This window comes from Girardinichthys multiradiatus, chromosome 3 (genome assembly GCF_021462225.1).
Source record: "Girardinichthys multiradiatus isolate DD_20200921_A chromosome 3, DD_fGirMul_XY1, whole genome shotgun sequence".
Classification (NCBI taxonomy): Eukaryota; Metazoa; Chordata; class Actinopteri; order Cyprinodontiformes; family Goodeidae; genus Girardinichthys; species Girardinichthys multiradiatus.
The window spans coordinates 5,563,753-5,591,491 of record NC_061796.1 but is presented as its reverse complement, the minus strand read 5'-3'; the positions used below and the strand labels follow the sequence as shown (position 1 = coordinate 5,591,491).

Below are 27,739 nucleotides of genomic sequence, written 5' to 3'. Positions count from 1 at the left end.
ATACAGACATGTAGAAATGTTGCAGATCATATACTGTTTTATGCAAATTCTGCAAGAATGACAGATATTACCATCATGTTTTGTATTGGAAGTTATTATATCCACTGATGTATTTTGTTTTCAATTATCCATATGTGCTTGGGAACTTGGAGCCATGATGGCCGGAAATCCAGTGGGACTGCCCGTGTCCAAAGAGACTATGATAAGATGGACATTGAGGAAGTTCGAGCGTCACCAAAAGGTGATGTCATTTATCCATAAAGTCATATAAACAATTTCTGTTAAAAGCATATTATTTGTGAAGGTCAATATTATGTGTTTTCATGTTTAAGTAAGGGTTGAACTGCCATTTCTGTTCAACAGTTTTCTCCTGGTTATGTTGTATTAGGTAGGTAAGCATTTTGTATTTCTTTTTGAGGTTCCTTTGGTAAGGTAAGGTGTATTCATGAAGAATAGGCCTTGTTTGTTTGTTATTTTGGCCTGAGTTCACCCTGAAGCTACGATAATCATTTTAACCTTATGTAACCATGTTAGAATTGTTTTAACAAGGGTCATTAGTATTGTGTGGGATATATGTGGAAGATTATGTTAATGTGAGAAAAAGGACTATAAGGACAAGGTTTGGCAAAATACTGGTCATTGTTTTCTGTATGTCCAGGAAGACATCGGGAAGCTGCCATCCAAAGCGACTCTGGTGGTTCGGAGACCACTCTTACGTTGGGCGTGGACTCAGAGACATATGGACAGCGCTTGGGGACCCTGAATCAGGACTAATGTGATGGCAGAACAATAAAGTTGCAAAAGACTGACCTAGGAGATGTGGAATTTTTCGGAGCACGGAGTCCACATGAGGACGCAGCAAAGGACTTAATGGATGTGTTGCCATGTTATTCTATGTCATCCTATGTTATAATATCAATGTTCTATGTAGTTAGATTTGCTGAAGGAATGTTCTGAATCATGTTAATCCATTTATACTTGCAAGTTGTGATATTCAGTGTTAGAGGTTTGACATGACCAATGTTCTCCGTTACAAAGGTTTGGTAATAGGAATGACAAAGCAGGACCTGATTGGCATTAATGGTCCTTTAAATAGGTGGTAACGACACATTTTAGATTCAAAACAGAGATCTCTCATTCAGATTGGCCGAGAATGAGATTTCTCTATGGCCTCCAGACGTTTTTCCCCACCTTTTAGGACCGGTGGGTTTTTCGACTGGTGTGCCCTAAGCCGACCTGAAGGTCCCCTTCATCGATACGCAGCTTGGGAATTTGACTGACATGGATGTTTTCATGGGTGAGTTCATGAGATGTTTTCCTGAAGGAAACTTTTGGGAAGAGCTACAGAGTAGTCGGATTTGGTCTAATTAGTGAATAGGTTTAGTTTATCATAGTCTAACACAGTTAAAATAGTGCGCACATAGGCACTTTAAATAGGATCTTAATTGATTAGTTGAACCCGAAATTTCGGACCTAAACAAGAACAATCATTTAGAGTTGCTTATTAATTTTGTACACAAAGTAATTTCATTACCTTTCATAATCGTTCACATTTTTTGCCTTTTATTCACTCATAAACATCACTTATACTCATAGGATATTTACAATATGAATATAAGATCTCTCTAACCTAATTAAAGGGGGGATATGTGGAAGCATAAAACTGTGTTTGATTAGATTGAAAAATGTTATTATTGTTTTTACCATTATAAGATGAATTCTGTGAAGAATTGTTCACTCTTTGTAAGCCTTCTGATAACAGATTACATTGGGGAAAAGTTCTTGGTGAGAGGAAAGACTAATGAGCTTGTTAGTGCAGTTCAGCCAGGAAATCTTATGACTGCAGCCAGGTCACTGTGACATTGGAATTCAGCAACCAGATAACTGATGAAATTGTTATTATAAACTGTCTCGTACACCAATTTGATGTTTTCCAGATATCTGGCTGGAGTGTATTCCCGGAAAAGTAGAGAAAAGCAATGTTGAAGGTGCCAAGAAGGTTTACGTAAATGAGTATGATGATGTCAATTGGTCAAGATGCAATACAATACACACCAATGCTTTGAATCTGTATAAAAACCACCCTGTAAAGACTGAAACCAGTCTTTTGATGAAGATGATTCTGTACGCTTTTTGAAGAATAAAATATCCCCCATGGGGATTGTTTGAGAGAGATATTTCTGAGTAATGTTTTAATTATTTTAGCTCAGTGATAAGACCGCCCGCTCCTAAAGTACGGGTTCACATGCAGCCATGAGGGAGGTTGAATCCATGACCTTATGTGTCAGGAGCAGAACTCTTCTATGTGTCGATCAGCTAAATGCTGTTAGTGCTGAGCCTCCTGTTTTAGCTGAGACTGCAAGAAAGCTTCGACATAGTATGTGACATATGCATCTGTCCACTTAATAGAAGACGATGCAGGAAATCCGAGGCTTTTAAGCATGCTGTTAGAAAATGATTGTGCGATATTCAAACACGTTGGTGCATTTATATATATTACAAAAAGAAAATCCAAACGAATGTGTCCCTCTTCGTATTTTCATTGTGTAAAATGAGATTATATGCATTGAATTAATGTTGAGTAAATTAGAGGAAGCTGACAGTTTTATTTGGACTAATACCACAGTGTAATCCAACCAGCCAACCCTCTCACTGTGTAATCTTCAGTGTAAACCTTCACCGGCAGGTCTCCTTGTACCAAGCTAAAGCCCATTCCTCAGCATAGCAGTAATCCCACTAAGACTCTTAGAGAGAGAATTGATTTTTTTTTCTTTTTTCCAGAATGAAAGGAGGAGGCTTTATGACTATTAGAGACTCACTGCAGAAGGTGGCTAATAAATAAACATCTCACAAATCGACTTAAGATCTCAGAGGTTGCAGGAATCACAAGCAGGTGCTTTAGAAAGAGACAAATTTGACTTGAGCTGCTACTCCAGCTGGGAGATCACGACACTGGCCTTCCACATTTACTAACACTGGCATTCCAACACTCCTCTTATCCTTGACAAGTACGTCTCAACAAATAAAAATTAATGGTTGAATAAATTGTTCATTTATTTTAGTAGTTCAAAAAAAAAAGATTGCTACAAAATGGATTTTTATTAAACAAACATAAGCCTAAAGGAAAGTACTGTATGTCCATGTAATGTACAGCACATTCTGTCAATACATTGTCAGGTCTTCTTTTATGAACTGCGGCATCAAGTGAACGTAGCTTAGAGAAGGCCAGATTTAGGACTGCACCATATAAAATGGCGATCATATTGATAAATATTGCGATGACAATATCAGTCTTCTTTCCTCTCTTTCTCATCTGTGCTTCCTTCCCTCTGTGACCTTTAGGATTTAAGGCTATGCCATTTGTGTCCGATGGGAGCATCTGATGCTGTGAGACTCTGTCCAACTGGTCAAACATTACTTTAGCATGTAAAGTGCAGTTGGTAAACCTTGGAATATTATAGCCAACAATTATTGAACTCCAAACAGTGAATATTGCACGTACTAATACTGCCATAATGATAAATTTGAGATGTATTGTACAGCCCTACCCAGTTTGCTGATCAATAAAGCACAGTGATACCACAGGTTTATGAAAGCAGGTATTGGTACTTTTGGCAGCATGGGTAGGTGCCAAGTCCTGCTTTAAAATTAAACCAACATCTTAATCTTTCCTCTGGAAAGAGAACATGTGGTGCACAGCAGCACCATTGTAAGCACTGTCACTTTGCAGCAAGACGATCTTGGGTTCAAATCCCTTCCTGCATGGAGTTGACATGTTCAACATGTCTAAGGTCTTTTCAAGAGCTCTGGCTTCCTCCCACAGCCCAAACACAGGCATGTAAATTGAACTGCTTATTATAAATTATCCTTAGGTGTATCCGTGATGGCATGGACAAAAAAGCTAAGGAGAGCTGAGCATCATGCTTTAGCTGTTTTTGGTCATTTTCACTAGAGATAGGCCTGAGATCCCCTATGGTACTGAAAAGAAAAAGCAGATATAGAAAATGGATGAAGAGGACTTTCTTTCAATGAGCAACTGTGTCCTTTTTCTTTTTAGACCAGATGACGTATCTGGTTCAGGAGTGGCTTAATGTCCAAGAAACATCTGTGTGTGATGGCTCTTGAATCACGATTCCAGCTGTACAATACTCTTGAGGCTGAGGTTATCTGTCGCTTGTACACTTTTTTCTACCATATTGTTTCTTTCTACTAAACTTTCCGTTAATATGCTTGATGAGGCATACTCTGAACAACCAGATTTTTTAGCTATAACACTTTGTGATTCAAGCTGGAGGGATTCAATGACTGTCTGCCAGACCACAGCCAGGTCAGCAGTCTTTGCCATGTTTGCATTGACATTTTCTATACTAACAATAAACAACTAAGTTTTAATTGGTCTTATTTAATGTTCTAATTTCATGAAAAACTGAATATGGGGTTTTTATTAGCTGTAAGCCATATTCATTCTATTTAACAGAGATAAATGCTTGATGTGTATCACTGTAATAAATAAATCATAAAAGAGTTTCACATTTCAGTTGAATTTCTGAGATAAATACACCTTTCGATTACATTTTAATTTACAGAGATGTACTTGTAAATGAGTGCTGCAACCTCAGACAAGATGAGAGTTGAGAAAAAAAAGGTAAAGTTCATTAAACTGTGAGTCTGCTTTTAATACCCATGGGAAAGAGGGGACTTGGGAGCAGCTGGTGGCTCAATGATCTGCAAATTTCATCCTCTCCCCTCCACCTAATGACACAGACAGATTAAACTATAGCTCACATTTGCATCCCTGCATCACGCCCAAGTGGTATACAGTGATACAGCTCTGTGGTTTACATCCACAATTGCTACAAGATTCATCCTTCTTTCCATAAGACCAACTGAATATGCATGACTCCATCATGTGGAAAAAGCTGCTAGACTCCCATGAAGGACGCGTGAAAGCTGATTTCTTCCGCTGACGTGGTCAGATGGGATGTAATAATAATTGGGTTTGATCTCCATCTCATAACGGAGTAAAACTAAAAGAAAGGCCTCTGATGTCAAATGCAGGCCCAGACATGACGCAGCGAGCCAAAATGTACAGTAAATTCCATCCTTATGGACTGACAGTGAGATCAGCATTTATGTCACACACCAGGATTTCCATATCAAACATTTTAGTTTATTTCCTATCGCCAGATGAGTAAAACCAGATGAGTATCAGCAATTATGGAAGAGTTAACAGTTGCATGCGTGGATAAAACACTTAAAAAAACAGTAAGACAAATCTCACATTGTCATTCAGTGACAGTAACAGACATAACCGCAGTGCGCTGTTATAATTCACCAAGACTGGGTCGCTCTTACCTCGACGTTTTCCAAAACGCAATAGGACAATACAGCCACCAGGACGGGGATTATGGTATGGCCCATTTTTTTTCTCGCCTTCCTGTGTGGCTTTTTTTTAGTTAAATAACGAAGTTTCTAACGTCTAATTTCTGTCTCCAGCATAAGCTGTGTGGTTACATCGGCCGAGGCGGCGGGCACTGTGCTCGTTCGTCAGCGGATTGACTGCGTTATCTCCTGCGTCCTCCTCCTCCTTCTCGCTCTCGCCAGCGGGCTCTCCAATGGCAGCCTAAGCTGTTATGGGGATGAAGACTGGCAGAACCAAGCCCTATTTCTGCGGGTGTTTGTCGGAGACTTTGCTCTGGGCAACCGCTCTATGGCTTTGTGAACAGCGACATCTGGTGGATGTGGCTGCAGGATGCACATGTAAAAAAGAAATAAAAACCAACGGTTATGTTTAATGCTTGTTAAGACGTTTTGGATTGTTTATTCATTCATATTTTCTATCTATCTATCTATCTATCTATCTATCTATCTATCTATCTATCTATCTATCTATCTATCTATCTATCTATCTATCTATCTATCTATCTATCTATCTATCTATCTATCTATCTATCTATCTATCTATCTATCTATCTATCTATCTATCTATCTATCTATCTATCTATCTATCTATCTATCAATCTATCTATCTATCTATCTATCTATCTATCTATCTATCTATCTATCTATCTATCTATCTATCTATCTATCTATCTATCTATCTATCTATCTATCTATCTATCTATCTATCTATCTATCTATCTATCTATCTATCTATCTATCTATCTATCTATCTATCTATCTATCTATCTATCTATCTATCTATCTATCTATCTATCTATCTATCTATCTATCTATCTATCTATCTATCTATCTATCTATCTATCTATCTATCTATCTATCTATCATTGGTCTTCCATCCATCCATTAATCCTTTTGTTTTTAATCCACTGGCCTTTGTATCTCTAAGTTAACATCATATGGTGCCCATTGGTTTTTCTAAGAAAGTCCTTAACTGGCTGAAATGTTGCAGATATTAAATATTTTCTTCACTTTGGTCATTTTCCCCATCCCTTAAAAATGCAGTGACAGAACATGTTATAAAGAAGCCTAACCTGGATGTCTCAGAAATACATCATACATTTTTGGCAAAGATAATTGAAAAGTCAAAATATTTACACCTTTTTTTAAAAGCTAAATCTCTTCTTGCTGTCAGGTTTTTCAACCACTCCATATCCCACTATACTAAATATGACTGTATATGTTCAGAATATGGAGAACCACAACATCACCTACAGAATCAATGCTGATGACATACAGCCTTATATTTCTGTGTTACCCCTTGACCACAGTCCACTGGTAGGGGAACATATCTTACTACCACCTTAAAAACATAGCAAAAATAAGGGTTTCTTCTCAAAACAGGTGGTCTCTGTAGAAACACAGGCAGTTGCAGCTCAACCAAAATAGTGCAGTCCTTACCAACACCAGGATAATGGATCACAATACCCTGGCCCTTATATCACTGCACTGGCTCTCTGTAAAACCATTGAATTTAAAATGTTGTTGAGGGTTTATAAAGCACTGAATAGGACCTTGGGCCTAAATACACTCCAGAGTTACTGATTACCATGAGAACTAGCCAATAGGAGGCAGCGTTTATTTTATATGCTCCACAACCCTGAAACAAACTGCCTGAAAACCTGAGATCAGCAGAAACTGCTGGCTTCGTTAAATCAGGACTAAAAATATTGGTTGTATGCAGCTTACACAGACTGCATTATAATATCTATCATGTTTATTTTAATTGCTCAAATAATATAATTTTAACATTTCTTTCTTTCATTTGATTAAGTCACATGTTGTAATGCTTTCATGTGTCCCTGTTTCTGAGTCCTTTCTGAGAAGCACATAAAATTACTGCGAATGAATGGTGCTGTACAAATAAACAGTTTGAACATAAAATTGCACCAAAAAGAACACAAGGAAAAGATTTAGCTTTTGTAACATTTGAACAAAGGAGGAATGCACGAATCTAATGCAAATACAAATGTGGGTTTAAGTTCAAGAAAACAACATCTCAAATTACATTTATGCATATAATGCACAAAAGTAATTCACAGAAGATCTCAGAAATGTTTAACAACAAATAGTCATTGGTAAAAAAAAAAGTCTTTCAGAATATTTTCTGCTTTCAGATCAGCCATAAGACTAATCTACCTTACCCATCTTTCACTGCTTTACACAAAACGTTTCCTTTCAGTTTAAACAAACAACTTTCAGATAATGTCCAGGAGGATTTGCTCTATTTATTTTAATAACCCGGAGTCATTGTTTACCTGCATTAAGAATAACCCTCAGCTTTCCAGCTACATCCGTAAAATAATAACAGACATGACATTATAGCTGAGAGAGGGTATCAGAGGCAGCATTATGATTTTATACAAAAATGGCTTTTCCTACTTTGACCTAATAATAGACTGATTTTTTTTCAGTGGCCTGCACATGAACACAATAGGGAGTAGTTGTGTCATCAGTCAGAAGAAAAATGACAAGCCTTCACTAGATCAATACACCAGACCTTGTTAACTGAGCCACAGAAAGCTACTATTCTTAATACAAATAGACAGTGGACCCCAAAGGACAAGAAATGTCTCAGAACTAGTTGATGGGAGGGAAAACAAGGCCACATGCTAATACTGAGTTTGGCTGATGAGTCTTTAAATAAAAGTTTGAGAGTTGTGGAAGAAAACAGCTCACAGCCATGTAGAAAAACTAGTTGATGCATTTGTTACTTCTAGGCTGAAATATTGTAACTGTTTATTATCAGGATGGATAACAAATTCTGTTAAGAAGCTTCGCCTGAACAGAGAGAGCTTCTCTATATTGGCATCTTGTTAAATGTGTGATAGAATTTTGAATTATTCTTCCTACATTTAAAGCTCTAAAAGCCAAGCTCTGTTTTGAGTGTTTAGAAGTGAAATTGTCTATTATCGAGCTTCCTTCTTAAAGAACCAGCTCGCATTTTCTGACACTCTGTCTGCTTGAAAGACTACTACTACTACTTTACTTTGCACTTATGCATTATTTACAGTCATTGACTTTGTGTTATGTTTGTCTTCCATTAGAAAGTATGCCTTGCTCAGTGCTTCTGAGTTTATCTGTGTATCTTTCCTGTTCTGTCGAGGCAGATGGTTGCTGCTGAACCTGATTACACTGAAAGTTTCTTCCTGGTAAATTGGATGAAGGAATCCATTAAAGTGAACATTGAACACCATCTGCTGGTTACCTCTTACAACCATTTTTACCAGTTAGCATCTTATGGGTTTCTGAATCTCAGTCAGTCATTTTCTACCGCTTATTCCATAGTGGGTTGAAGGGGAGCTGGTGCCTATCTCCAGCAGTCTATGAGGCAGGGTTCACCCTGGACAGGTCACCAGTCCATCACAGGGCAACACACAACCACGCACACATTCATTCATACACCTAAGGGCAATTTAGAGTGACCAATTAACCTAACAGGCATGTCTTTGGACTGTGGGAGGAAGCCAGAGTACCCAGTGAGAACCCACACATGCACGGGGAGAACATGCAAACTCCCCCCCCCCCCGTTGGGAATCAAACCCAGGACCTTCTTGCTGCAAGGCAACAGTGCTACTTACTGGGCCACCATGCAGCCCTAGGTTTCTGAATCTAACTGTATTATATTACAATTGTATTGAAATACATTATTGTTTATAATTCGATATGAGTTTGAGTCTGACTTTATTGAAATGAACTCAATTGACTGTCTTCTCAAAACATTGCATTTACTCCTAGAGGATCAGCAAAGGCTTGGAAGAAGTAGACGGGGCGGAATTCATGTGACGTTGGCTGGACCGGCAGGTATTGTGGGAGGGGCTTATGTCCAAGGTGTGTAAGCAGGTTTCGGCCACTCCGCTCCTATAGAGAGGAAGAGATTTTGATGAACCTCTCCAAAACTACTAATATTGATTTAGATTTGATTTGACTGCATTGTTGGGGGAGAGATAAAGAAGAACAAGGCTGTTTTCTCGTTGGATGCCAGTGGGGTCCTGTCTTTGGAGATGAGTTCTGCTAGATACCAAGTAAGTTTGCCGCACCTGACGTGAGTTATTATTTCTTGAATTCGTGTCGTGGTTGTCACCATTACTAGAGGATTGTTCCACACGCAGAGTTTTGGTACAGTAACAAAGTTTGCTCTGGGTCTCTTCCTGTTCAGACTCAGTTTTTAGAGAAAACAAGTCTGACAGTTTTTCCTTCCAGCAGTTTATTCCCCACGGAGAAACTGTGGGTTGTCACTATTGGCGTGCTTCCGGCGACCTCACATATTCCTGCATGCATAGATGGGATCCTTTCCCCCTATTTTTGACAAAAATGTTTGAAGGTTGAAATTTATTGTTAGACACTTGTTTCTTCTCTCTAAAGACATTTGCTGTGTTCATACACAAGGATTCCGGCTGGTGTTTAGATTTTTTTTTAATACAGATGATGAAAATGCTGTTTATGGTCCAGAAACATGTTCCTTTTCACCATATTTCCTACTTTTAGTAGCAGCAGGCCCTGGCTTCGCTTCCTGTTTTCAATACATTCTATGGTTTCTGTGTTATGTTTGGTTGCTGCAATTTTCAGTTCTCAAAAAGCGTGGTCATAGGTTAGTGGAACGATTTCTGTTGCTATACATGTACGTCTAAAAAAATGACATATTGCGTAAAATGCAATATTTTATGGCAGTCATTTTAGAAGGTGAACCTCTTGTTTTATACAGATTCATTCAGCATATAGTCAAATATTTAAACTTTTTATTCCTTGTAATTTTAATGATCATGGCTTAGAGGTAAAGCAAAATGAAAAAAATCAGTGACAAAAATTTGAATATCACGTTAGACCGATCAAAACGGACGTTTTAAGCACAAATGTCAGGCTTCTGAAAAGTATGCCCATTTCTATGCCCCCAGTACTTGGTTTGGTCTCTTCTTGCATGAATTACTGCATCAGTGCACCGTGGCATAGAGGCGATCAGCCTGTGGTTCTGTGTAGGTGTAATGGAAACCTAGATGCTTTGAGAGCTGCCTTCATCTGCCTTGTTGGGTCTGGTGTCTCTCATCTTCCTCTTTACAACAGCCCATAGATATTCTATGGGGTTCAGGTCAGGGGAGTTTGCTGGCCAATCAAGAACACTAACACCATGGTCAATGAACCAGCTTTTGGTACCGTTGCCAGTGTGGGCAGGTGTCAAGTCCTGCTGGAAAAGGAAATCTGCATCTTCATAAAGCTTGTCAGCAGAGGGAAGCATGAAGTGGTCTAGAATTTCCTGGTAGATGGCTGCATTGATGGTAAACTTCAGAAAATCCCAGTGGACCAACACCAGCAGATGACATGGCACCCCAAAGCATCACTGACTGTGGAAACACACTGGACTTTAAGAAACATGGATTCTGTGCCTCTGTCCTCTTCCTCCAGACTCCGGGACCTTGATTTCCAAATGTCAACAGATGAATAGACTGACAAATAATTGTTAGTTGCAGCCCTTATTGTCACCTCATCAACAGTTGATCTTGTATCTGGTGAAGCATTTCTTTGTAGATTTTGAATCAGTATCTATTTGAAAGAGCCAGTGATGACACGTCTTTAGTTTACTTTTGGAGTCCACCAGATTTTTATCTACAATCTGATATTTCAAAGACTTCACGCTTCCATGTTCTTAGCCCCTTTGGTAGAGAATCAGGTCTACAGCTTCACAGATTTTTCACCATACTTAATAGTGAGCATGAGCTGCTTTTCCACGCATTTATACTTTTTCATTGCAAACTCATGTAGAAAGTTTGTTGGAAAAAAGCTCAGTCCGAGCTGACAAAAGCACACAGTTCTAGTTGAAGTTCCAGTAGAGAACGTAAACTCAACATACTTACCTTTCTGATTTTAGGAAAAAAAAAAGTATTTTTCCTGACATCACTCCCAAGCAACTAACTGGCATTTATATAGCATCTAATGTTATGGAGACTTGGTGACCCCAAGATGCAACTCTTTGCTGCAGTTGACCAACTCTGACTGATCTTTTATCTTCCTTACTGTCTTGTTGCTAGATAAATATGGGTCCTTATCCAGTCTGGCAGCTAGTGGCTAAAATAAATGAACGTTTGTGACATATATTTATAATCCATGGAAACAGAAATAAAGAAGATTTAATTAGAGATTCCTGGAAACACTGATTAACTTAAGAAAGTAGTGCATAATTAAAAAAAATCTATATTTTTTGTTTTACATTGTTCCATTACTGATTTTGTTAAAAGCAATTACATGAAACATGAAAGCCAGTATTTCCTTTTAACTGAAAGTTTGTTTCAGTACATAGAAATATGTATGTTTCCTTAACCTGGGTCTCTGTGGAGCGTGTACAGACAAGGTTAAATTCAAACTCTTTCCTAAAAGTCCTAACGTGCTTCTAATAAACTCTGTGAGCCCTGTTCACGCTTCACAGCAGTGTCATGTTTTTATTGTTCTTCCACACATTGGTATGAAATGGCATTAGTAGCATAGCTACAGGGGATTACAAAGGTATATTAATGTCTTTAGTATAAAGGCTTTGTATGGTTGAGAAATTAAGCAGGCATTGCTGTTGTCCAGTAACTTATGAATTCTGTCAAAAACACCTTTTGCCTAACCTACAGGTCAGTCTATTCGGGGAGATGCATACATCCTTGTGATTTAGTCTTGTTAGAAACTCTTGAATAACAGAAGGTGTAAGCAGGGGTGGAAAAAATGTAACGTCCAGAGGTTGAAGTTCTTGTTCAAAGGTTTAGAATTCACAAAGCTTTCGGTAAGTGCTCTGTAAAAGAACGTGACAACATTTAGCCGACTGATCCATGCACAGTTTCAGCTGGGAGAATGATTAAACAGCAATGGGATCCAAGCAAGGTTAACTCTGTTTCCCTTAAAATGGCACAAAGAAAAGAAAAAATAGCTATTGTATATTATGTTTATAAGATTTTAACTATAACCTCTCAAAATAAGTATTGTTAGCTCTGATCCAACATAAACAAAGAATTAACAAATATGCATCACAACCAAAGGACTGCAGATTAATTTATTGTAATGATGAAAAGATGTTGGAAAATCAATGGTTCTTCATTCAGTGTATTAAAAAAAAAGAAAGTTGCAATGTAATGGCTATAACTTGGGCTACGTTCACACTGCAGGCAAATGCGGCCCATATCCAACTTTTTCATAGCAGTCACAACGACCCAATCCCGATCTTTTCAACTCTAAAAATATCAGAATTGTGCCCTCTTCATATGCGGTACTAAATCAGATTTGTATCCATTAGTTTTCAAAACACATTAGTTTTCATGTCGCATTTCATCCGACTTTTACTTCATTGTCCTGGATCCAACCATGCATCCATACAGACTTCTTTACAGAAATAGCAGTCACTGCTCCACAAAAGGCCATTGTTAAATAGTCATGCTGTCTTTTTTCTTACCTTTCTTTGTCTTATGATGTGGTCATAATATTGTCAGTTTGCATTACTCAAAAAAGTTGATAATTCCATTATTACTTCCATAAACAGTGCGCTGCTGTGTGATGTTTACATTCTCCTCCTTCACATGTGGGTAGCTTTGGGGTTGTGAACTGCGCAGACGGAAGTCTGACGGCGGTTACATTTAATTAGTAGTTTGAAAGATTTCAGCAAAAAATGTAAATTGAGCATCAAGACCTGCAGTGTGAACATAGCCTTATACATTGTGTTGATGTCAGTAAATGCAACACACATACAGATTCTTCTTATAAGCAGAGTGTCCTCTGCATAGGACATTCTGTCTGGACTCTCTGGCTCCAGATGAGGCAAATTTGGTCATGGAAATTTGATGAAGTGTTAAATTAGCTTTTCTCGAAATGACTCCATTTCTGATAAACCAAACAATTGTGACCTATTTAGCATTGTTTGTGCAAGGGCCAGTATGAGATGATCACAGTATCATAACATTCAGTGAACATATTATGGTTTTATGGTATTTAAACAACATGATCAAATTGATTTTATTTAAAATAGAAAATAAAGTATTCCTGTTATTAGGGTATTTGTGAGATTTATCTATTGTGTTGATTCTGACCATAGCAAAAATAATAAACACCTGCTTAATTTGGGAGTATTTTTATGCTTTCTGCACAGAATATTTAATTTTTTGTTATCTGCTGTTTGGAGTTTAACACAAGTATAGCGCTCTATATTAGCTGACCAGCAGCAACGGGTGGGGAAGAGATAGGGTTTTTACTATATGTACCCAGAGAAAACTGGGGATATTCTGACAAAGTCGAACAAAATACCTAAAGCAGTTACTAAACAAAACCAACATGCATCAAAAGATTCATACTAGGCACGAATCAAGGTAAACGGAGGTTTAAAATTTTATGGTTTCAAAAGTGCTAAAACTTACCGTTATATTCTTCTCACAGTTTAAAGATAATTATTGGAGATACCAGCAAAAATGACACAAGGGTTTTCCAGCTAAAAGGAGCAGAAACGTAGCACTAAGCCAGTCCCCCACCAGTTGGGGTGGGGTTAATTGCTACAAAGCGTCTGTCAGCTTCTGAAAATAAGGCTGGTACACAATCTCCTGCTTACAAGACATATTTGGCTTTGTGGGAGATGACAAACTAAGAAGCACCACCCTTCACTCTTATTAAGAAGATAATGCAGTTTACAGTTGGTAAGCTACAAGGAGCACATTTGCTATGCAGCGGTCTGTAGGCTCAATCGGAACAGATGCCTGCACTAACTTCCTAATATGAGTTTATTAAACAGCTAATATTAGCTTTTATACTGCCAGTATTACTCTCTATGAAACAGGAAAAGGTAAAGATTTCAGCATAACAATCATTTAAAAAATGCTACAAAATGTAGCAGGTGTTCATTCTCTTATTTTAGTTTTCAGTCAATCCAAATCAAAACAATAAGTAAATGCTTTAGAAAACATTATCATAACAAATAATGAATATTTTATCTTAGCAGGAGTATCAATACATGTTGATTTTCTGTTTTAAATAAAATTATTTGGAACATATTATTCAATTTTTGTTTTAAATATCTGTGCAAATATCATGAAACTGTTATTTTTACTCAGTGTTAATATTTGATTTGTCAGATACAATGAGGTGGGTTTTCAACACTGCGAATGCTGTGATTAATGTAGTGTGACCGGTCGCCTTTTTCATGTGGATAGTCAGTAGACAATTATTTAGGCAAGACTGTCCTCTTTCTGTTGACTTGCTGACTACAAATGGTGAAGTGAATATGTTACTAGAGTGACATATCTTAGCCATTACATTGCAGTCATTGAGAAAATAAGAACACCTATTAAATTATCAGTTGTTTCAAAATGTTCTACTCCGTTATGTCTGGGAAAAAAAGTAATTTAATTACATGTAAGCACAAAAAGTTGAATTTGTTTTGCTTATTAACCAAAGGGCATATATCAGCAAAAATTTGAATTCCAGCCTATAACCAGACTCATACTCTGAGCCCTTTAGAAAGAAGATTTTTACAGAGTGGTCTTTGGATCTCAACATGGTGTTCACCCTCCCTAAAACAGTCAGGAGCACAATAAACTGAATCTCTGAGGTTTAAACAGTGTTAACCTCTTTCAAAATCCTGAGTAATGATGTTTTCATGCTCTGCTCCTGCTGTAAAATGTATTTGTGTAACATCAGCCATTTTAATGGCATTAAATATAGTGGTGTGCCCGATGTTGTCTCACCAGAACCTGCATTTGTTTTTATTAAATTTACAGAAAATTTACATAAAGAAAGAAAAAAGTAATTTTTTAAAATTTTGCTAAATATCTCAGTATTGCTAAAATCTCTATTCATTATCAATATCAATGTTCAAATACAAGGTTTGGACAATGAAACTGAAACACCTGTCATTTTAGAGTGGGAGGTTTCAAGGCTAAATTGGACCAGCCTGGTAGCCAGTCTTCATTGATTGCACATTGCACCAGTAAGAGCAGAGTGTGAAGGTTCAATTAGCAGGGTAAGAGCACAGTTTTGCTCAAAATATTGAAATGCACACAACATTATGGGTGACATACCAGAGATCAAAAGAGGACAAATTGTTGGTGCACGTCTTGCATCTGTGACAAAGACAGCAAGTCTTTGTGATGTATCAAGAGCCACAGTATCCAGGGTAATGTCAGCATACCACCAAGAAGGACGAACCACATCCAACAGGATTAACTGTGGACGCAAGAGGAAGCTGTCTGAAAGGGATGTTCGGGTGCTAACCCGGATTGTATCCAAAAAACATAAAACCATGGCTGCCCAAATCATGACAGAATTAAATGTACACCTCAACTCTCCTGTTTCCACCAGAACTGTCCGTCGGGAGCTCCACAGGGTCAATATACACGGCCGGGCTGCTATAGCCAAACCTTTGGTCACTCATGCCAATGCCAAACGTCGGTTTCAATGGTGCAAGGAGCGCAAATCTTGGGCTGTGGACAATGTGAAACATGAATTGTTCTCTGATGAGTCCACCTTTACTGTTTTCCCCACATCCGGGAGAGTTACGGTGTGGAGAAGTCCCAAAGAAGCGTACTACCCAGACTGTTGCATGCCCAGAGTGAAGCATGGGGGTGGATCAATGATGGTTTGGGCTGCCATATCATGGCATTCCCTTGGCCCAATACTTGTGCTAGATGGGCCGTCACTGCCAAGGACTACCGAACCATTCGTGAGGACCATGTGCATCCAATGGTTCAAACATTGTATCCTGAAGGCGGTGCCGTGTATCAGGATAACAATGCACCAATACACACAGCAAGACTGGTGAAAGATTGGTTTGATGAACATGAAAGTGAAGTAGAACATCTCCCATGGCCTGTACAGTCACCAGATATAAATAGTATTGAGCCACTTTGGGGTGTTTTGGAGGAGCGCGTCAGGAAACGTTTTCCTCCACCAGTATCACGTAGTGACCTGGACACTATCCTGCAAGAAGAATAGCTTAAAATCCCTCTGACCACTGTGCAGGACTTGTATATGTCATTCCAAAGACGAATTGACGCTGTATTGGCCGCAAAAGGAGGCCCTACACCATATTAATAAATGATTGTGGTCTAAAACCAGGTGTTTCAGTTTCATTGTCCAACCCCTGTAGGTTACAAAACACACAGGCTTTAAAAAAAGTCCTAATTTTTAAATGACTGTGTGTACTTTATGAGAACTGAAGCCTACAACACTTAGGGCTAAATTGCTCCAACTGGCTTCCCTATATCATTCAATATACGTTAGAAGAATGCCTTCACCTCTGATGTTTTCAGTAGATGGTGTTTAACAACAGTACATTCAAAGTATGTCTGAATCCTTATGTGGCTTCAGCAACAGTTGTGTTAAATCAGAATTTAAAAACTTATCAGCATCAAGTATGGTGAAAGACTTGGTTGTGAAGAAAAATTGATTGAGCAACATAGTTTGTAGCTATGTTAAAAACAGCTACAATAACCCATGGGTTTTTGCTTTCCTACCCATCACAGCTTTACAAAGTACCGGGCTGACCTTAACCCTGAGCAATAGAGGTGTAGCATATTGGAAGGCTTTCTTGCTTACATGCTGTTCACACCCAAATAAAATGGGAGATTGAAAAGAAACAAAAAAACAGTGGGAGCATTACTGCTCTGAAACTGGTTATAACCTGCCTAACTAAAATACTGCATTATAGATCAGATTAGTAGTGCTCTTTGTTTTTTGTTTTAGTTAATGGGGTAAAAACAAAACTGAGTCATTATGTATAATACCACGAACCTAAAGCAGGTTAGTGGAATTTGGAGATCAGAGCATATCTGTTGTGTAATTGAAGGCTTCAGTTCACAGAAATCACTGTGAATCACCTGTGACGTGCAGCAAAAACAACTGAAGTAGTGTGGCTTGGTGTAAAACGGATTAGGAGATTTTTCTATTTAGGAAGGTTCAAAAAATACATTCTTTATGGACTTTCAGACCAATCAGTCCTAAACACTCTGTTATGCACTGGAATTGTAATATTGTTGAATATTGCAATGACAATTTTGGTTGCAGCAGTTATGTTATTTACATTGTCTTCACTTTTTGTCATTTTTTTGTTATCATTATGATGCTTCAAACACTCTATAACCCTTGGCCACTTTTATGTGTTCAAGTCTTTGGCGATGAGATGCCTTGCAATAACCTGATCATATTATTAGCAGCGTGTCATGACTGTTGGTGCATAATAGCCAACATTTCAAACAGTCCACATTAATATTGCAAAAGCAGTATAGTTTCAGGATATTGCGCAATCCTGCTAAGAACATGTTTTGTAACATTTGTGGGAGCATAGAGGTGACATAACGAACAACAAGCAGGTGCAGAGAAAAAGAAAATCAGGTATAAATTTAGTCTTACGTAAAAGCATATAGGCTCCTCCATTCTTTCCTATGCCTTTTCTTGAGGTTTTCAGAAACGCTGTCACGTGACTAACCTTTAGACTGCTCACACACTGTTTTCTACCTTGCCATCAATTCTGGCACATTCAAAAAATTTGATATGTGAGTAAATGAAGGGATTTTGTGGAATATCAAGTCCAGTTATGCTGTTCAAGTATGCATTTTGCTTTTGTTGTCCTCCACTTCTGAATAGTGCTTGTGTATTGGGATCGAATGTGAGAAATTACATTTTCTGTTGGGTCAGAATGTTGCACATTACCGTTTTTCATGTTTTAAGATAAGCTGACCATCTGAGAATGACCTTGCAATGGTCTTTGAATGCCACCAACTACAGGGGTTGGACAATTAAACTGAAACACCTGGTTTTAGACCACAATAATTTATTAGTATGGTGTAGGGCCTCCTTTTGCGGCCAATACAGTGTCAATTAGTCTTGGGAATGACATATACAATTTTAAGCCATTCTTCTTGCAGGTTAGTGGCCAGGTCTCTACGTGATACTGGTGGAGGAAAACGTTTCCTGACGCGCTCCTCCAAAACACCCCAAAGTGGCTCAATAATATTTAGATCTGGTGACTGTGCAGGCCATGGGAGATGTTCAACTTCACTTTCATGTTCATCAAACCAATCTTTCACCAGTCTTGCTGTGTGTATTGGTGCATTGTCATCCTGATACACGGCACCGCCTTCGGGATACAATGTTTGAACCATTGGATGCACATGGTCCTCAAGAATGGTTCGGTAGTCCTTGGCATCTAGTCCATCTAGCACAAGTATTGGGCCAAGGGAATGCCATGATATGGCACCCCAAACCATCACTGATCCACCCCCATGCTTCACTCTGGGCATGCAACAGTCTGGGTGGTACACTTCTTTGGGGCTTCTCCACACCGTAACTCTCTCGGATGTGGGGAAAACAGTAAAGGTGGACTCATCAGAGAACAATACCTGTTTCACATTGTCCACAGCCCAAGAATTGCGCTCCTTGCACCATTGAAACCGACGTTTGGCATTGGCATGAGTGACCAAAGGTTTGGCTATAGCTGCCCGGCCGTGTATATTGACCCTGTGGAGCTCCTGACGGACAGTTCTGGTGGAAACAGGAGAGTTGAGGTGCACATTTAATTTGGCCGTGATTTGGGCAGCCGTGGTTTTATGTTTTTTGAATAGAATCCAAAAAACCTGAACATCCCTTTCAGACATCTTCCTCTTGCGTCCACACTTAATCCTGTTGGATGTGGTTCGTCCTTGGTGGTATGCTGACATTACCCTGGATACCGTGGCTCTTGATACATCACAAAGACTTGCTGTCTTTGTCACAGATGCGCCAGCAAGACAAGGCACCAACAATTTGTCCTCTTTTGAACTCTGGTAGGTCACCAATAATGTTGTGTGCGTTTCAATATTTTGAGCAAAACTGTGCTCTTACCCTGCTAATTGAACCTTCATACTTTGCTCTTACTGGTACAATGTGCAATCAATGAAGACTGGCTACCAGGCTGGTCCAATTTAGCCATGAAACCTCCCACACTAAAATGACAGGTGTTTCAGTTTCATTGTCCGACCCCTGTAATTATTAGTTGAATCAATAAGAAAATTGTGCAAGCCATCAGCTTTACTCATAGTTTGGGTCACAGGTGCAACACTTTTGTTGCAGTGCCATGCATACACATATTTTTCCACATAGTAAAAACGTTGCTAACCTGTGAAAAACCTACACTAAAAAGCATGGTGCCAGTGTGCCCGTAACTTGGTGCATTAGCACCACATTATGGTTGAGATAGAAGTTTGATACTAACAGATACCAGTAGAAAAAAAGACTGTGGCCTGTCAAAATAATAGTAATGCTTTAAAAAAAAAAATCAGGAAGAGATTTCTTGTAATTTATCTTTCAGTATTGCTCTTTTTCCCTGTCAGTGGTTAATGGCGTAATCATCTGATTGCTGTGACAAGTCTCCTTTGACTTCATCAAATGTTTTGTCCTCCATTTAAGCAGTGAACTTCTTCCTTGCTGCTTTGTCCTCACTACTACCTGGGTCATGCCCTAACTGACCATTAAATAATGCATACATATTTTCCTTCTCAACTAATTATTGCACTCTTGACATCTCTTAGACTTATAAGAATAGTTATTGAATTTTAACATCACTAACTTGGCACATGATACTTTTCCTTTGAAATAAGAGCTAAAATAAATTCTTTGAACTTCCTTTTTTTGAGTTGAAAAGACAAAAGAATGAAAACTGCTTTGATTTTTCTATATAAACTGCTAAAATATGTAGTTCAAAATAGAATAGAATAGTTGCAGAATATTGCAAACCCATAAATTTGCAATATTATTGTTAAATAATGAAGATATGGGTATTCAAACAATGAGATTGAAAATTTGAGATTTTTTCCTATTCTGTGCAAAATAGCTCAAGCTCGAGCAGATTTGATTGAGACATAGTGTAAATATCAGTTTTTAAGTTGTTTCATAGAGTCTCATTTGGATTTAGGTCTGGATTTTGAGTGAGTCATCCCAAATCACAAATATGCATGGATCTAAACCCTCCCATTGTTTTTCTAGCTGCTTCTTTCAAACCCAGTCTCAAGCCTTCCAAAGCCTTGAACATTTACCTCCATCCATCTTACTTTAAACTCTGATCAGCTTTCCTGTCCCTGTTGAAACATCCCCACAAGATGGTGATGCCACCATTATGTGTTACCTTGGGGATGGTTTTGTTGGGGTGATGTTCAGTGCTCAGTGAAGTTTTCTTCTACACAGCGTTTTGCATAGAGCCCAACACGTTTAGTTTTGTTCACATCTGGCTAGAGTACCTTACTCAGCGTGTTTGCTGTGTCCTACATGGTTTCTGACAAACTTCAAACTTCTTTTTTTCTTGACGCTTTGTGATGGACTGAAAGTAATCTTGTCAGCAGATGCTTTCACCTGTGGATCCTACCTGCCCAGTCTGTTGTGATACTTGGTCCACGGGATGCTATTTATTTACCAATATTCTCTAACAAACCTCTGAGACCATTGCAGAACAGTTGTTTTATTATTATTATTATTATTATTATTATTATTTTTAAATTACACACATATGGACTCTGTGCAATAATTAAGGCAGTTGTATGTGCAGGATTTTATTAAGTGCTATTAGTATAAATGTGGCAGAATACATACAACACTCATAAAAAGGGATATCTGGCTTTCGGGTGAAATATGTAAGAATGAACCTAAAATGCACTATTACCTTTATAGGTAACCTTAATGTGACCTTGTCTACATTTTTGAATGCATATGTCCAACAGTTCAGGCTTGTAACTCTGTACCCCAGAACCTCAATGACCTGAGGGCCGCCCTTCAAGAAGAGTGCTCCATGCTTCAACAGACATTAAATCAACTTGTGAACAGAATGAGACATCATTGTCAAGCTGTAATTAATACTCAAGAGCACATGACACATTATTGAGACATTGACAAGCTGTGTGATCGGCAAGGTGGGGGTTATGAAGCTAACTTAAAAGTTTGGTTCTGAGGAGGATCGAGAGATTTCATTTGCAGTAATAGCTGGGTTACAGAACAAAGTTTTAAAAGCATGACCCTTTTAACGAGGCCTGACGAAGTGTTTCAAATGGCACATATGGAATACACTCAGACATGTCACACCTAAATGAAATCAGGAGTTTACTTGTTTTTCATATTTTGTCAGTGTCAACTTATTTAGAGAGTACCTTTGAACAAACATGTTGCATCAAACTGTAAGAATAAAAGTGATATTGTGAGCAGTAAATACACAAAAAAGACTTATGTTAAGCTAAATGCTCAAAATAAAGAGCAAAAGAGAAAGAAAATTGGTACAATAAGAAACATGCATAATAAAGTAGTTAAATCATCTGGTAATGAGGACAGACAGGGGAAAATAATTGAGTTTACTTTAAAGAAAAACACGAAGCTTAAGTATTGGCATGTCACAGTATGAGAAACCTATATAAGGATGTTGAAATCTCTCAGAAACTCACAACACGCCAGTCCAGTTTTATTTTTACCACACCTCACTGCAGTGTTTCCTACTTGTCAGACTGGTTAGGCCATACAGCAACTCTGATATTACTGACTGCAACTGTGTGGGTTGTTCCCTCTCCTTTAGAATTAAGCAACACTGTGTTGGCGGGGGGGCTTCCCATAGTTTACATGTGGGATGCTGTGTCTTTGGAGTAGTGAAGAATGTGATATGATAAAGAGTATGTGATCGTATAATTAGCCTGTGATCAGGGTGATTGATGGAGAAGAACCTTGGGGCACTTGCTGACCCCCTATCTAATGATTCTCCTCATTCTGGCCCATGATTGCTGTTACAGATTCCAATTAGAGAGCATGTGTAGAAGCCTGAACTGGGCAGGAATGGGCTTTAATTGCCATGAGTTATCATCTAGACTCATGTAATTGAGCCCCCATCTTAAGGGGCAGCACATCTGACAAATTGATTTAATACCAAAGTGATTCTCTATCCCTAATGGCAGTCCTGCTTCTTCACTCATGGGCTGCAGGCACTGAATTCATTGTGTGTTGATTACTGAGCAGCCAAAACCTTTTCTTTTTTCTTCTCCACTGTCCAAACGCTCGAGAGAGCTCCGCAACAGGCATACTGCCTTGAAGCGCTTCTTAAAATATCATGCCTGTATTTTTCCCAAGCTTATCATTTGGTGATCATTTATTCTCTGAATGCATGTTGCCATGGAGTTATGAGGGCGCTAGGCTTGTTGGTGTTGCAGAACAGGTTCTCTGAAAAAACATCCTGTCAGAACTTGTCCCCGTTAAAAAAGAAAGGAAACAAGGTGTGTTTGATTAACAACAGCTGGGTCCTAAATTGAAACTCTTTGTGAATTATACTATGCTTCTTCCTTTATTTGACTCTACATGGCAATACATTTGCATGCAGAAGTTTAACCACTTTAATTGACTAAAGTCATCTTATTTAATTTTTTATGTTTGTGTGAGGATAGTGTGTACACTCAGTAGTTTCTTCAATGTCACATGGTAATGTCACTTTTCTTTTATCTCCCCACATTGCTAAGTTAAGAAACTAGCTGGTTAAAGAGAAAAACTTTAACTTCTGGCTAATGTTTCTGAACTAACATTTAAATAAATGGTCATGATTGCTTTGTATATTTTACATATCACATAAACTTGAATGTTTGTTGGATGTCACGCAGGTTATATGTATTCTTTAACTTAAATGTTTTTCATCATAAAAAAAATGTAAAACCAGCACAAGATAAGCTGGGTAAATGGATTTTTTTTATTGATTTAATTTACTATGAGAAAAGAGCTATCCAAACCAACCTAGACCTAGGTGAAATTATAATTGCCCCCTTTTATGATAAACTACCATTTTGGTTCACTATTATGAGACCCGGGCTTGATTTCTGCCAGACCTGAAACAAGAAATCACTTGAACAGAACCTGCCTGACAACATGGAGTGGGCTAAAACATTTTAAAAAGCAACATCTCATGCCCCAAACTGAAGTGACTGACTTTGATCTGGAAAAGGTTGCAAAGCCATTTCCAAGGCTTTGGGGCTCCAGTGAACCACAGCGAGAGCAGTTGTCTATGAATGAAGAAAGCATGTGGTAAACCTTCCCAGTGGTGGTTGACCTACAAAAATTACCCCCAAGAGTACTTTAAATACTCATCCAGAAATTTCACATGAAACCCGGAACAACATCAAAAGCATGGCAGATCGTATATTCCCCAACTAGGCTCCTTGTTCATGATTCAACAATAAAAAAAGAGACTAAGCATAAATGGCATCCATGGGAGAGATCTAAGGCAAAGACCACTACTGAGGAAAAAAAAAATAACACAAAGGCCTGTCTCGCATTTGCCAAAATGTTTTGTTCATTCCCAAGATTTTTATGAAGATGTTTTGTGGACACACGGGACAACATTTTCGAAGGTCTTGTCATTCATACTGACAGTCAAACATGGTTGTAGTGGTGTGATGTTCTGGGGCTGCTTTGCTTCTCCAATAACTGGGTGACTTGCTTTAATTGATGAAGCCATGAATTCTGCTGTCAAGCAGTAAATCCTAAAAGAGATGGTCAAGCTATCAGTCAGCAAGTCCACTCTTGAATGGTTGAAAAAACACCCAAAAGTAACCAGAAACAAAACAAAATTAAGGTTTTAGAGTGGCCTATTCAAAGTCTAAACTTAATTTAGATTGTTGCATGTTCTTAAACAGACCGTTCATGGTTGAAAAATCTCCAATACCAAAGTAGGAGCGATTAAGAGTTGGCACACAGCTTTAGTTATTACAGCTGATCCTTCAGAGGCATGTAAAGACAATCATTGAGTTGGCCTTCTATCACTTGAAGAGCTTTTCCAGGGTTAAAGGACTAATGTCCCAGCAGGATCTTGAAAAACTCATCCATGAGTTTTGTTTTAGTCAAATTGATTACTGCAACAGCTGCAGCTGATCCAGAACACTGCTGCAAGTATCCTCACTAAAACTAAGATAGAGAACAACACCTCAGTTTTAAAATCTTTACACTGGCTCCCTGTACCTCAGAGACTCGCATTTAAAAGTTTTCTGTCTATAAATCCGAGAATGGCCTAGCACCAAAATACATTCGAGGTTTATTGTCGCAGTATGAACCTTTCAGACTACTCAGGTCTTCTGGTTCAAGTCTACTCTGCATCTCCAGAATCAGAACCAAACATTAGAGGAGCACCATTAATTTCTTATGTTCCAATAATCTGGGACTAATTTCCAGAAAATTGCAAAAAGGCTGAATCACTGAGTTCTTTTAAATGAAGGTTAAAAACCCATTTGTTTAGAGTTGCCTTTGACTGTTATATTTGAACTAATAAGTGAAACATTAATTTCACTCTTTAATTTAACTTTCCTTTAATTTCTTTTATTATTCTACTATAATGTACTTTTTTTGTTTTTTTGAATAAAATGTGCTATATAAATAAACTTGCCATTCCTCGCCTTGCCTTCTAATGTAGCTGAATTAAAACAATGATGTAAAAGACTTATTCATCAAAAACGCTCCTGGCAGTTGATGGCATAGGCAGTTACTAAGCTTAGAGGGGCATTATTTTCTCACAGAAGGGCAGGTTGGATTGGATAGCATACTTACCTAATGAATAAAATCATCAACTTAAAAACTGCTTTTTGTATTTACTCAGGCTATCTTTGTTTGATAATACAATGAAATTGATGACCTGAAATATTTAAGTGTGACAGAAAAGTAAAAACTGAAGAAATCTGTAATGGTAGAAATGCATTTTCATAGCTCCATGTTCTTAAGATATTTTTCTCTTCATCTTTTCCCTTCATCAGGGCCAGAATGGCAACCAAGAGCAGATAGTGTTCCTAACCAGAAAAGAGAAGTCATCTTCGAAGAAGACCGGCATCCTGATTGGTGTTCTTGTGGGGCTCTTTGCTGTCTTGTCTGTTGTGGCATTCCTTGTTTGGTTCTTCGTCTGTAAGTAGTGAGAGCTTATTTCCTAATGTATGTAGTGGAGCAGATACTCAGGGACACCACATTTTTAGATGTTTGGACATTCTGTGGAAGTCCCTGCACTTCAAGCACAGATATGCCAAATAGAAATGACAGATTATTGTATTTACATTGGTAGCATTCCTTCCTGCCAAAACAGGCACAACATCACAAAGCGCAAAGTGTATCATTTACACTTGCTGTGAAGGCAGAGCTCTTTAATAGGAGATTGCAGGAGTGGCATGTTTGGACTTTAATTTCCCATTAGCGTTAGCCTATTTGACAGCTCTTCTTTTAATAATGCAGAGGAGAAAAATGTCAAGAGCCGTGGCACAGTTTTCTTGTCATTTACACAGACAGCGGCTGATAAAAGGGCCTCTGAAGTCTCTATAAACACCATCTTGATTCAAGTGACTGTTTTTAATTGCCACAGGAGCCAAACAGTCTCCACAGCGTGAGCTTGTGCTATAAAGCTCAAGGACTGTGCTTCAAGGCCCCATTTTAAAAGTTTCCTCTGTCATTAGTAGCAGCCATCTTAAAGCACTCTGTTGATCAAACAATTGACTCTCGTCTGTTTCTCTACTCTCAGTTAGACATGCCGATTCTCAAAACTCAACGCAACTAAAACCATCAGTGAAGCTTTTCAGTGGTCAAATTAAACTGGCTGGTATGAGTTATGACGAAAAGCTGGAGGAGACAACCAGTCAAGAATTCCAGGATTCAGCTGAAAAATTGGAGAAGCTTGTGAGTATGCCACCCATAATGTCTCCTATTTTTGTTCTGTTGTATACATTGCTGCTGCTTTCAATGCCTTATCATCAGTTGTCATTGGTGAGTGCTTTCTAAAATGTCCATTTTGGTGCAAAACAACTGCTTTAAGGCACATCTGAGTGGGTGGAAGAATAAAACCCCATAAATTCCTTGAGTAATGGCCTGCACACCATTGGAGGCACAGATGGTTGTAGCACCACTCAGGAGCTTGTTGATAACAAAAGGCCTCCACTCACACACTTTGAGCACATATTATTCAGTGAAAAAAATATCACAGATCACTGAGAGTGGCATGCAGACATGAGGACAAAGTTATGGGAAGATGACTAGATAATTGGTAAAAATCTTTTTGATGTACGAAGTTTGCATAGAGTATACCAAAAACTTATTTTAAATAATGTTTTACACATTCTTAAATGATATGTGGAAATTGTAGAGTATGAAAATGAGTAACTGTAAATAATATCTACTTTAACACTTGTCCTGTAGGTTTAATCTATACTCTGGCACCACCTTCTAAGAAAGATCTGAACAACTGTACTGCATTTTATCCCATCTGTTCTGTTTGGATAACAATCTTTGGTATGTGGGCCAGTTCAGAGTTGGAGGCAATTTTTTGTCCCGCCTATAAAATTTCAAATAATGCATGGACAAAACTCCAACACAGACACTTTTAATGTATACTACACTTGTCAAGACAAAATGTGAATATAGTTTTAGTTTCCAAACCAAAATATTATTCAAAATAACAAATAAATCTCAAATACCCCTAAGATTGCATTTTTCTTCTTTGATGGCAAGTCAAATAAAAGAGGTATCCTTGCAGTCTTTAGGCTCTGCACAGATTGCCATTCTTATGATCAACATATTTTTTTATAATTGTAATGACACATTGTGGTGTCCCTTAACAAGCAAGAAACTGTTACCAGAACCTATTTAGCATGCTAGAGGAAGAGGAAAAGCCGTGAATCACATTACACAGAAGAAATGACATCATCAAGCCATATGCTAACACCTGAGGTAGACCAAAGGACAGTCCTCTCGTTAGTCATATTTCATATGTTATATATAGTTCATATTTTTCTAAACATTTGATACTCAGCTGTGTGTGTCACTTTAACTAATACCTTATCACTTACATTATCTAATTCTGCTAATATAATTACTTATGATTTATTATTTATAAATATAACTCGGTAATCTTACATTCTACATGCGGCACCAATGAAAAGCCTGCTACTTTCAACCCTGTTATTGGCAATTGAAATATTTTGCAGTCAGAAATAATGTCTCCATTCAAAGCTGTTATTTTAAGCAACCCTGGTACTCTAATTTAAAGGCATCTATCATAAAATTGTTTTATTAATATCAGTTTAATATATTTTTTTCAAGGAAGGTGCGCTGTTTTGTCTTTTTAATAGTTTGATGCTGTAATATAAATATGAACCAGCGGCTTTTGATATAAATCTTTTGACCACCAACATCCAAGAAGGCACATTAATCTTGGCTTCATCAGAATCTTCTCAAAACAGATGTGCTACTTAAAAAAACTGCAAGAACATCTTGTGTGAATTAAAGCAAATGAAGGTGAACCAAGATCAAGCACTGATCA

At 38.1% G+C, this 27,739-nt stretch overlaps 2 protein-coding genes across 4 annotated transcripts in view; one reads left to right on the top strand and one right to left on the bottom strand.

The window, feature by feature from the left end:
- The window catches only part of aplp1 (amyloid beta (A4) precursor-like protein 1), a 76,500-nt gene extending 70,818 nt beyond the window's left edge, over positions 1–5,682 (bottom strand). For both annotated transcript variants that reach the window (XM_047359380.1, XM_047359387.1), the window contains exon 1: positions 5,356–5,682. In XM_047359380.1, the coding sequence (XP_047215336.1) occupies positions 5,356–5,421 (66 nt within the window). In that variant the 5' untranslated portion in view covers positions 5,422–5,682. The remainder of the gene's footprint in view (positions 1–5,355) is intronic.
- Positions 5,683–9,279: 3,597 nt separating this feature from the next.
- Positions 9,280–27,739, top strand: part of zmp:0000001114 (suppressor of tumorigenicity 14 protein) — a 38,619-nt gene continuing 20,159 nt past the window's right edge. The window contains exons 1-3 of one of the 2 annotated variants that reach the window (XM_047359301.1): positions 9,280–9,485; positions 25,197–25,341; positions 25,946–26,100. In XM_047359301.1, the coding sequence (XP_047215257.1) occupies positions 9,465–9,485; positions 25,197–25,341; positions 25,946–26,100 (321 nt within the window). In that variant the 5' untranslated portion in view covers positions 9,280–9,464. The remainder of the gene's footprint in view (positions 9,486–25,196; positions 25,342–25,945; positions 26,101–27,739) is intronic. The other variant, XM_047359309.1, reaches the window with a different exon arrangement.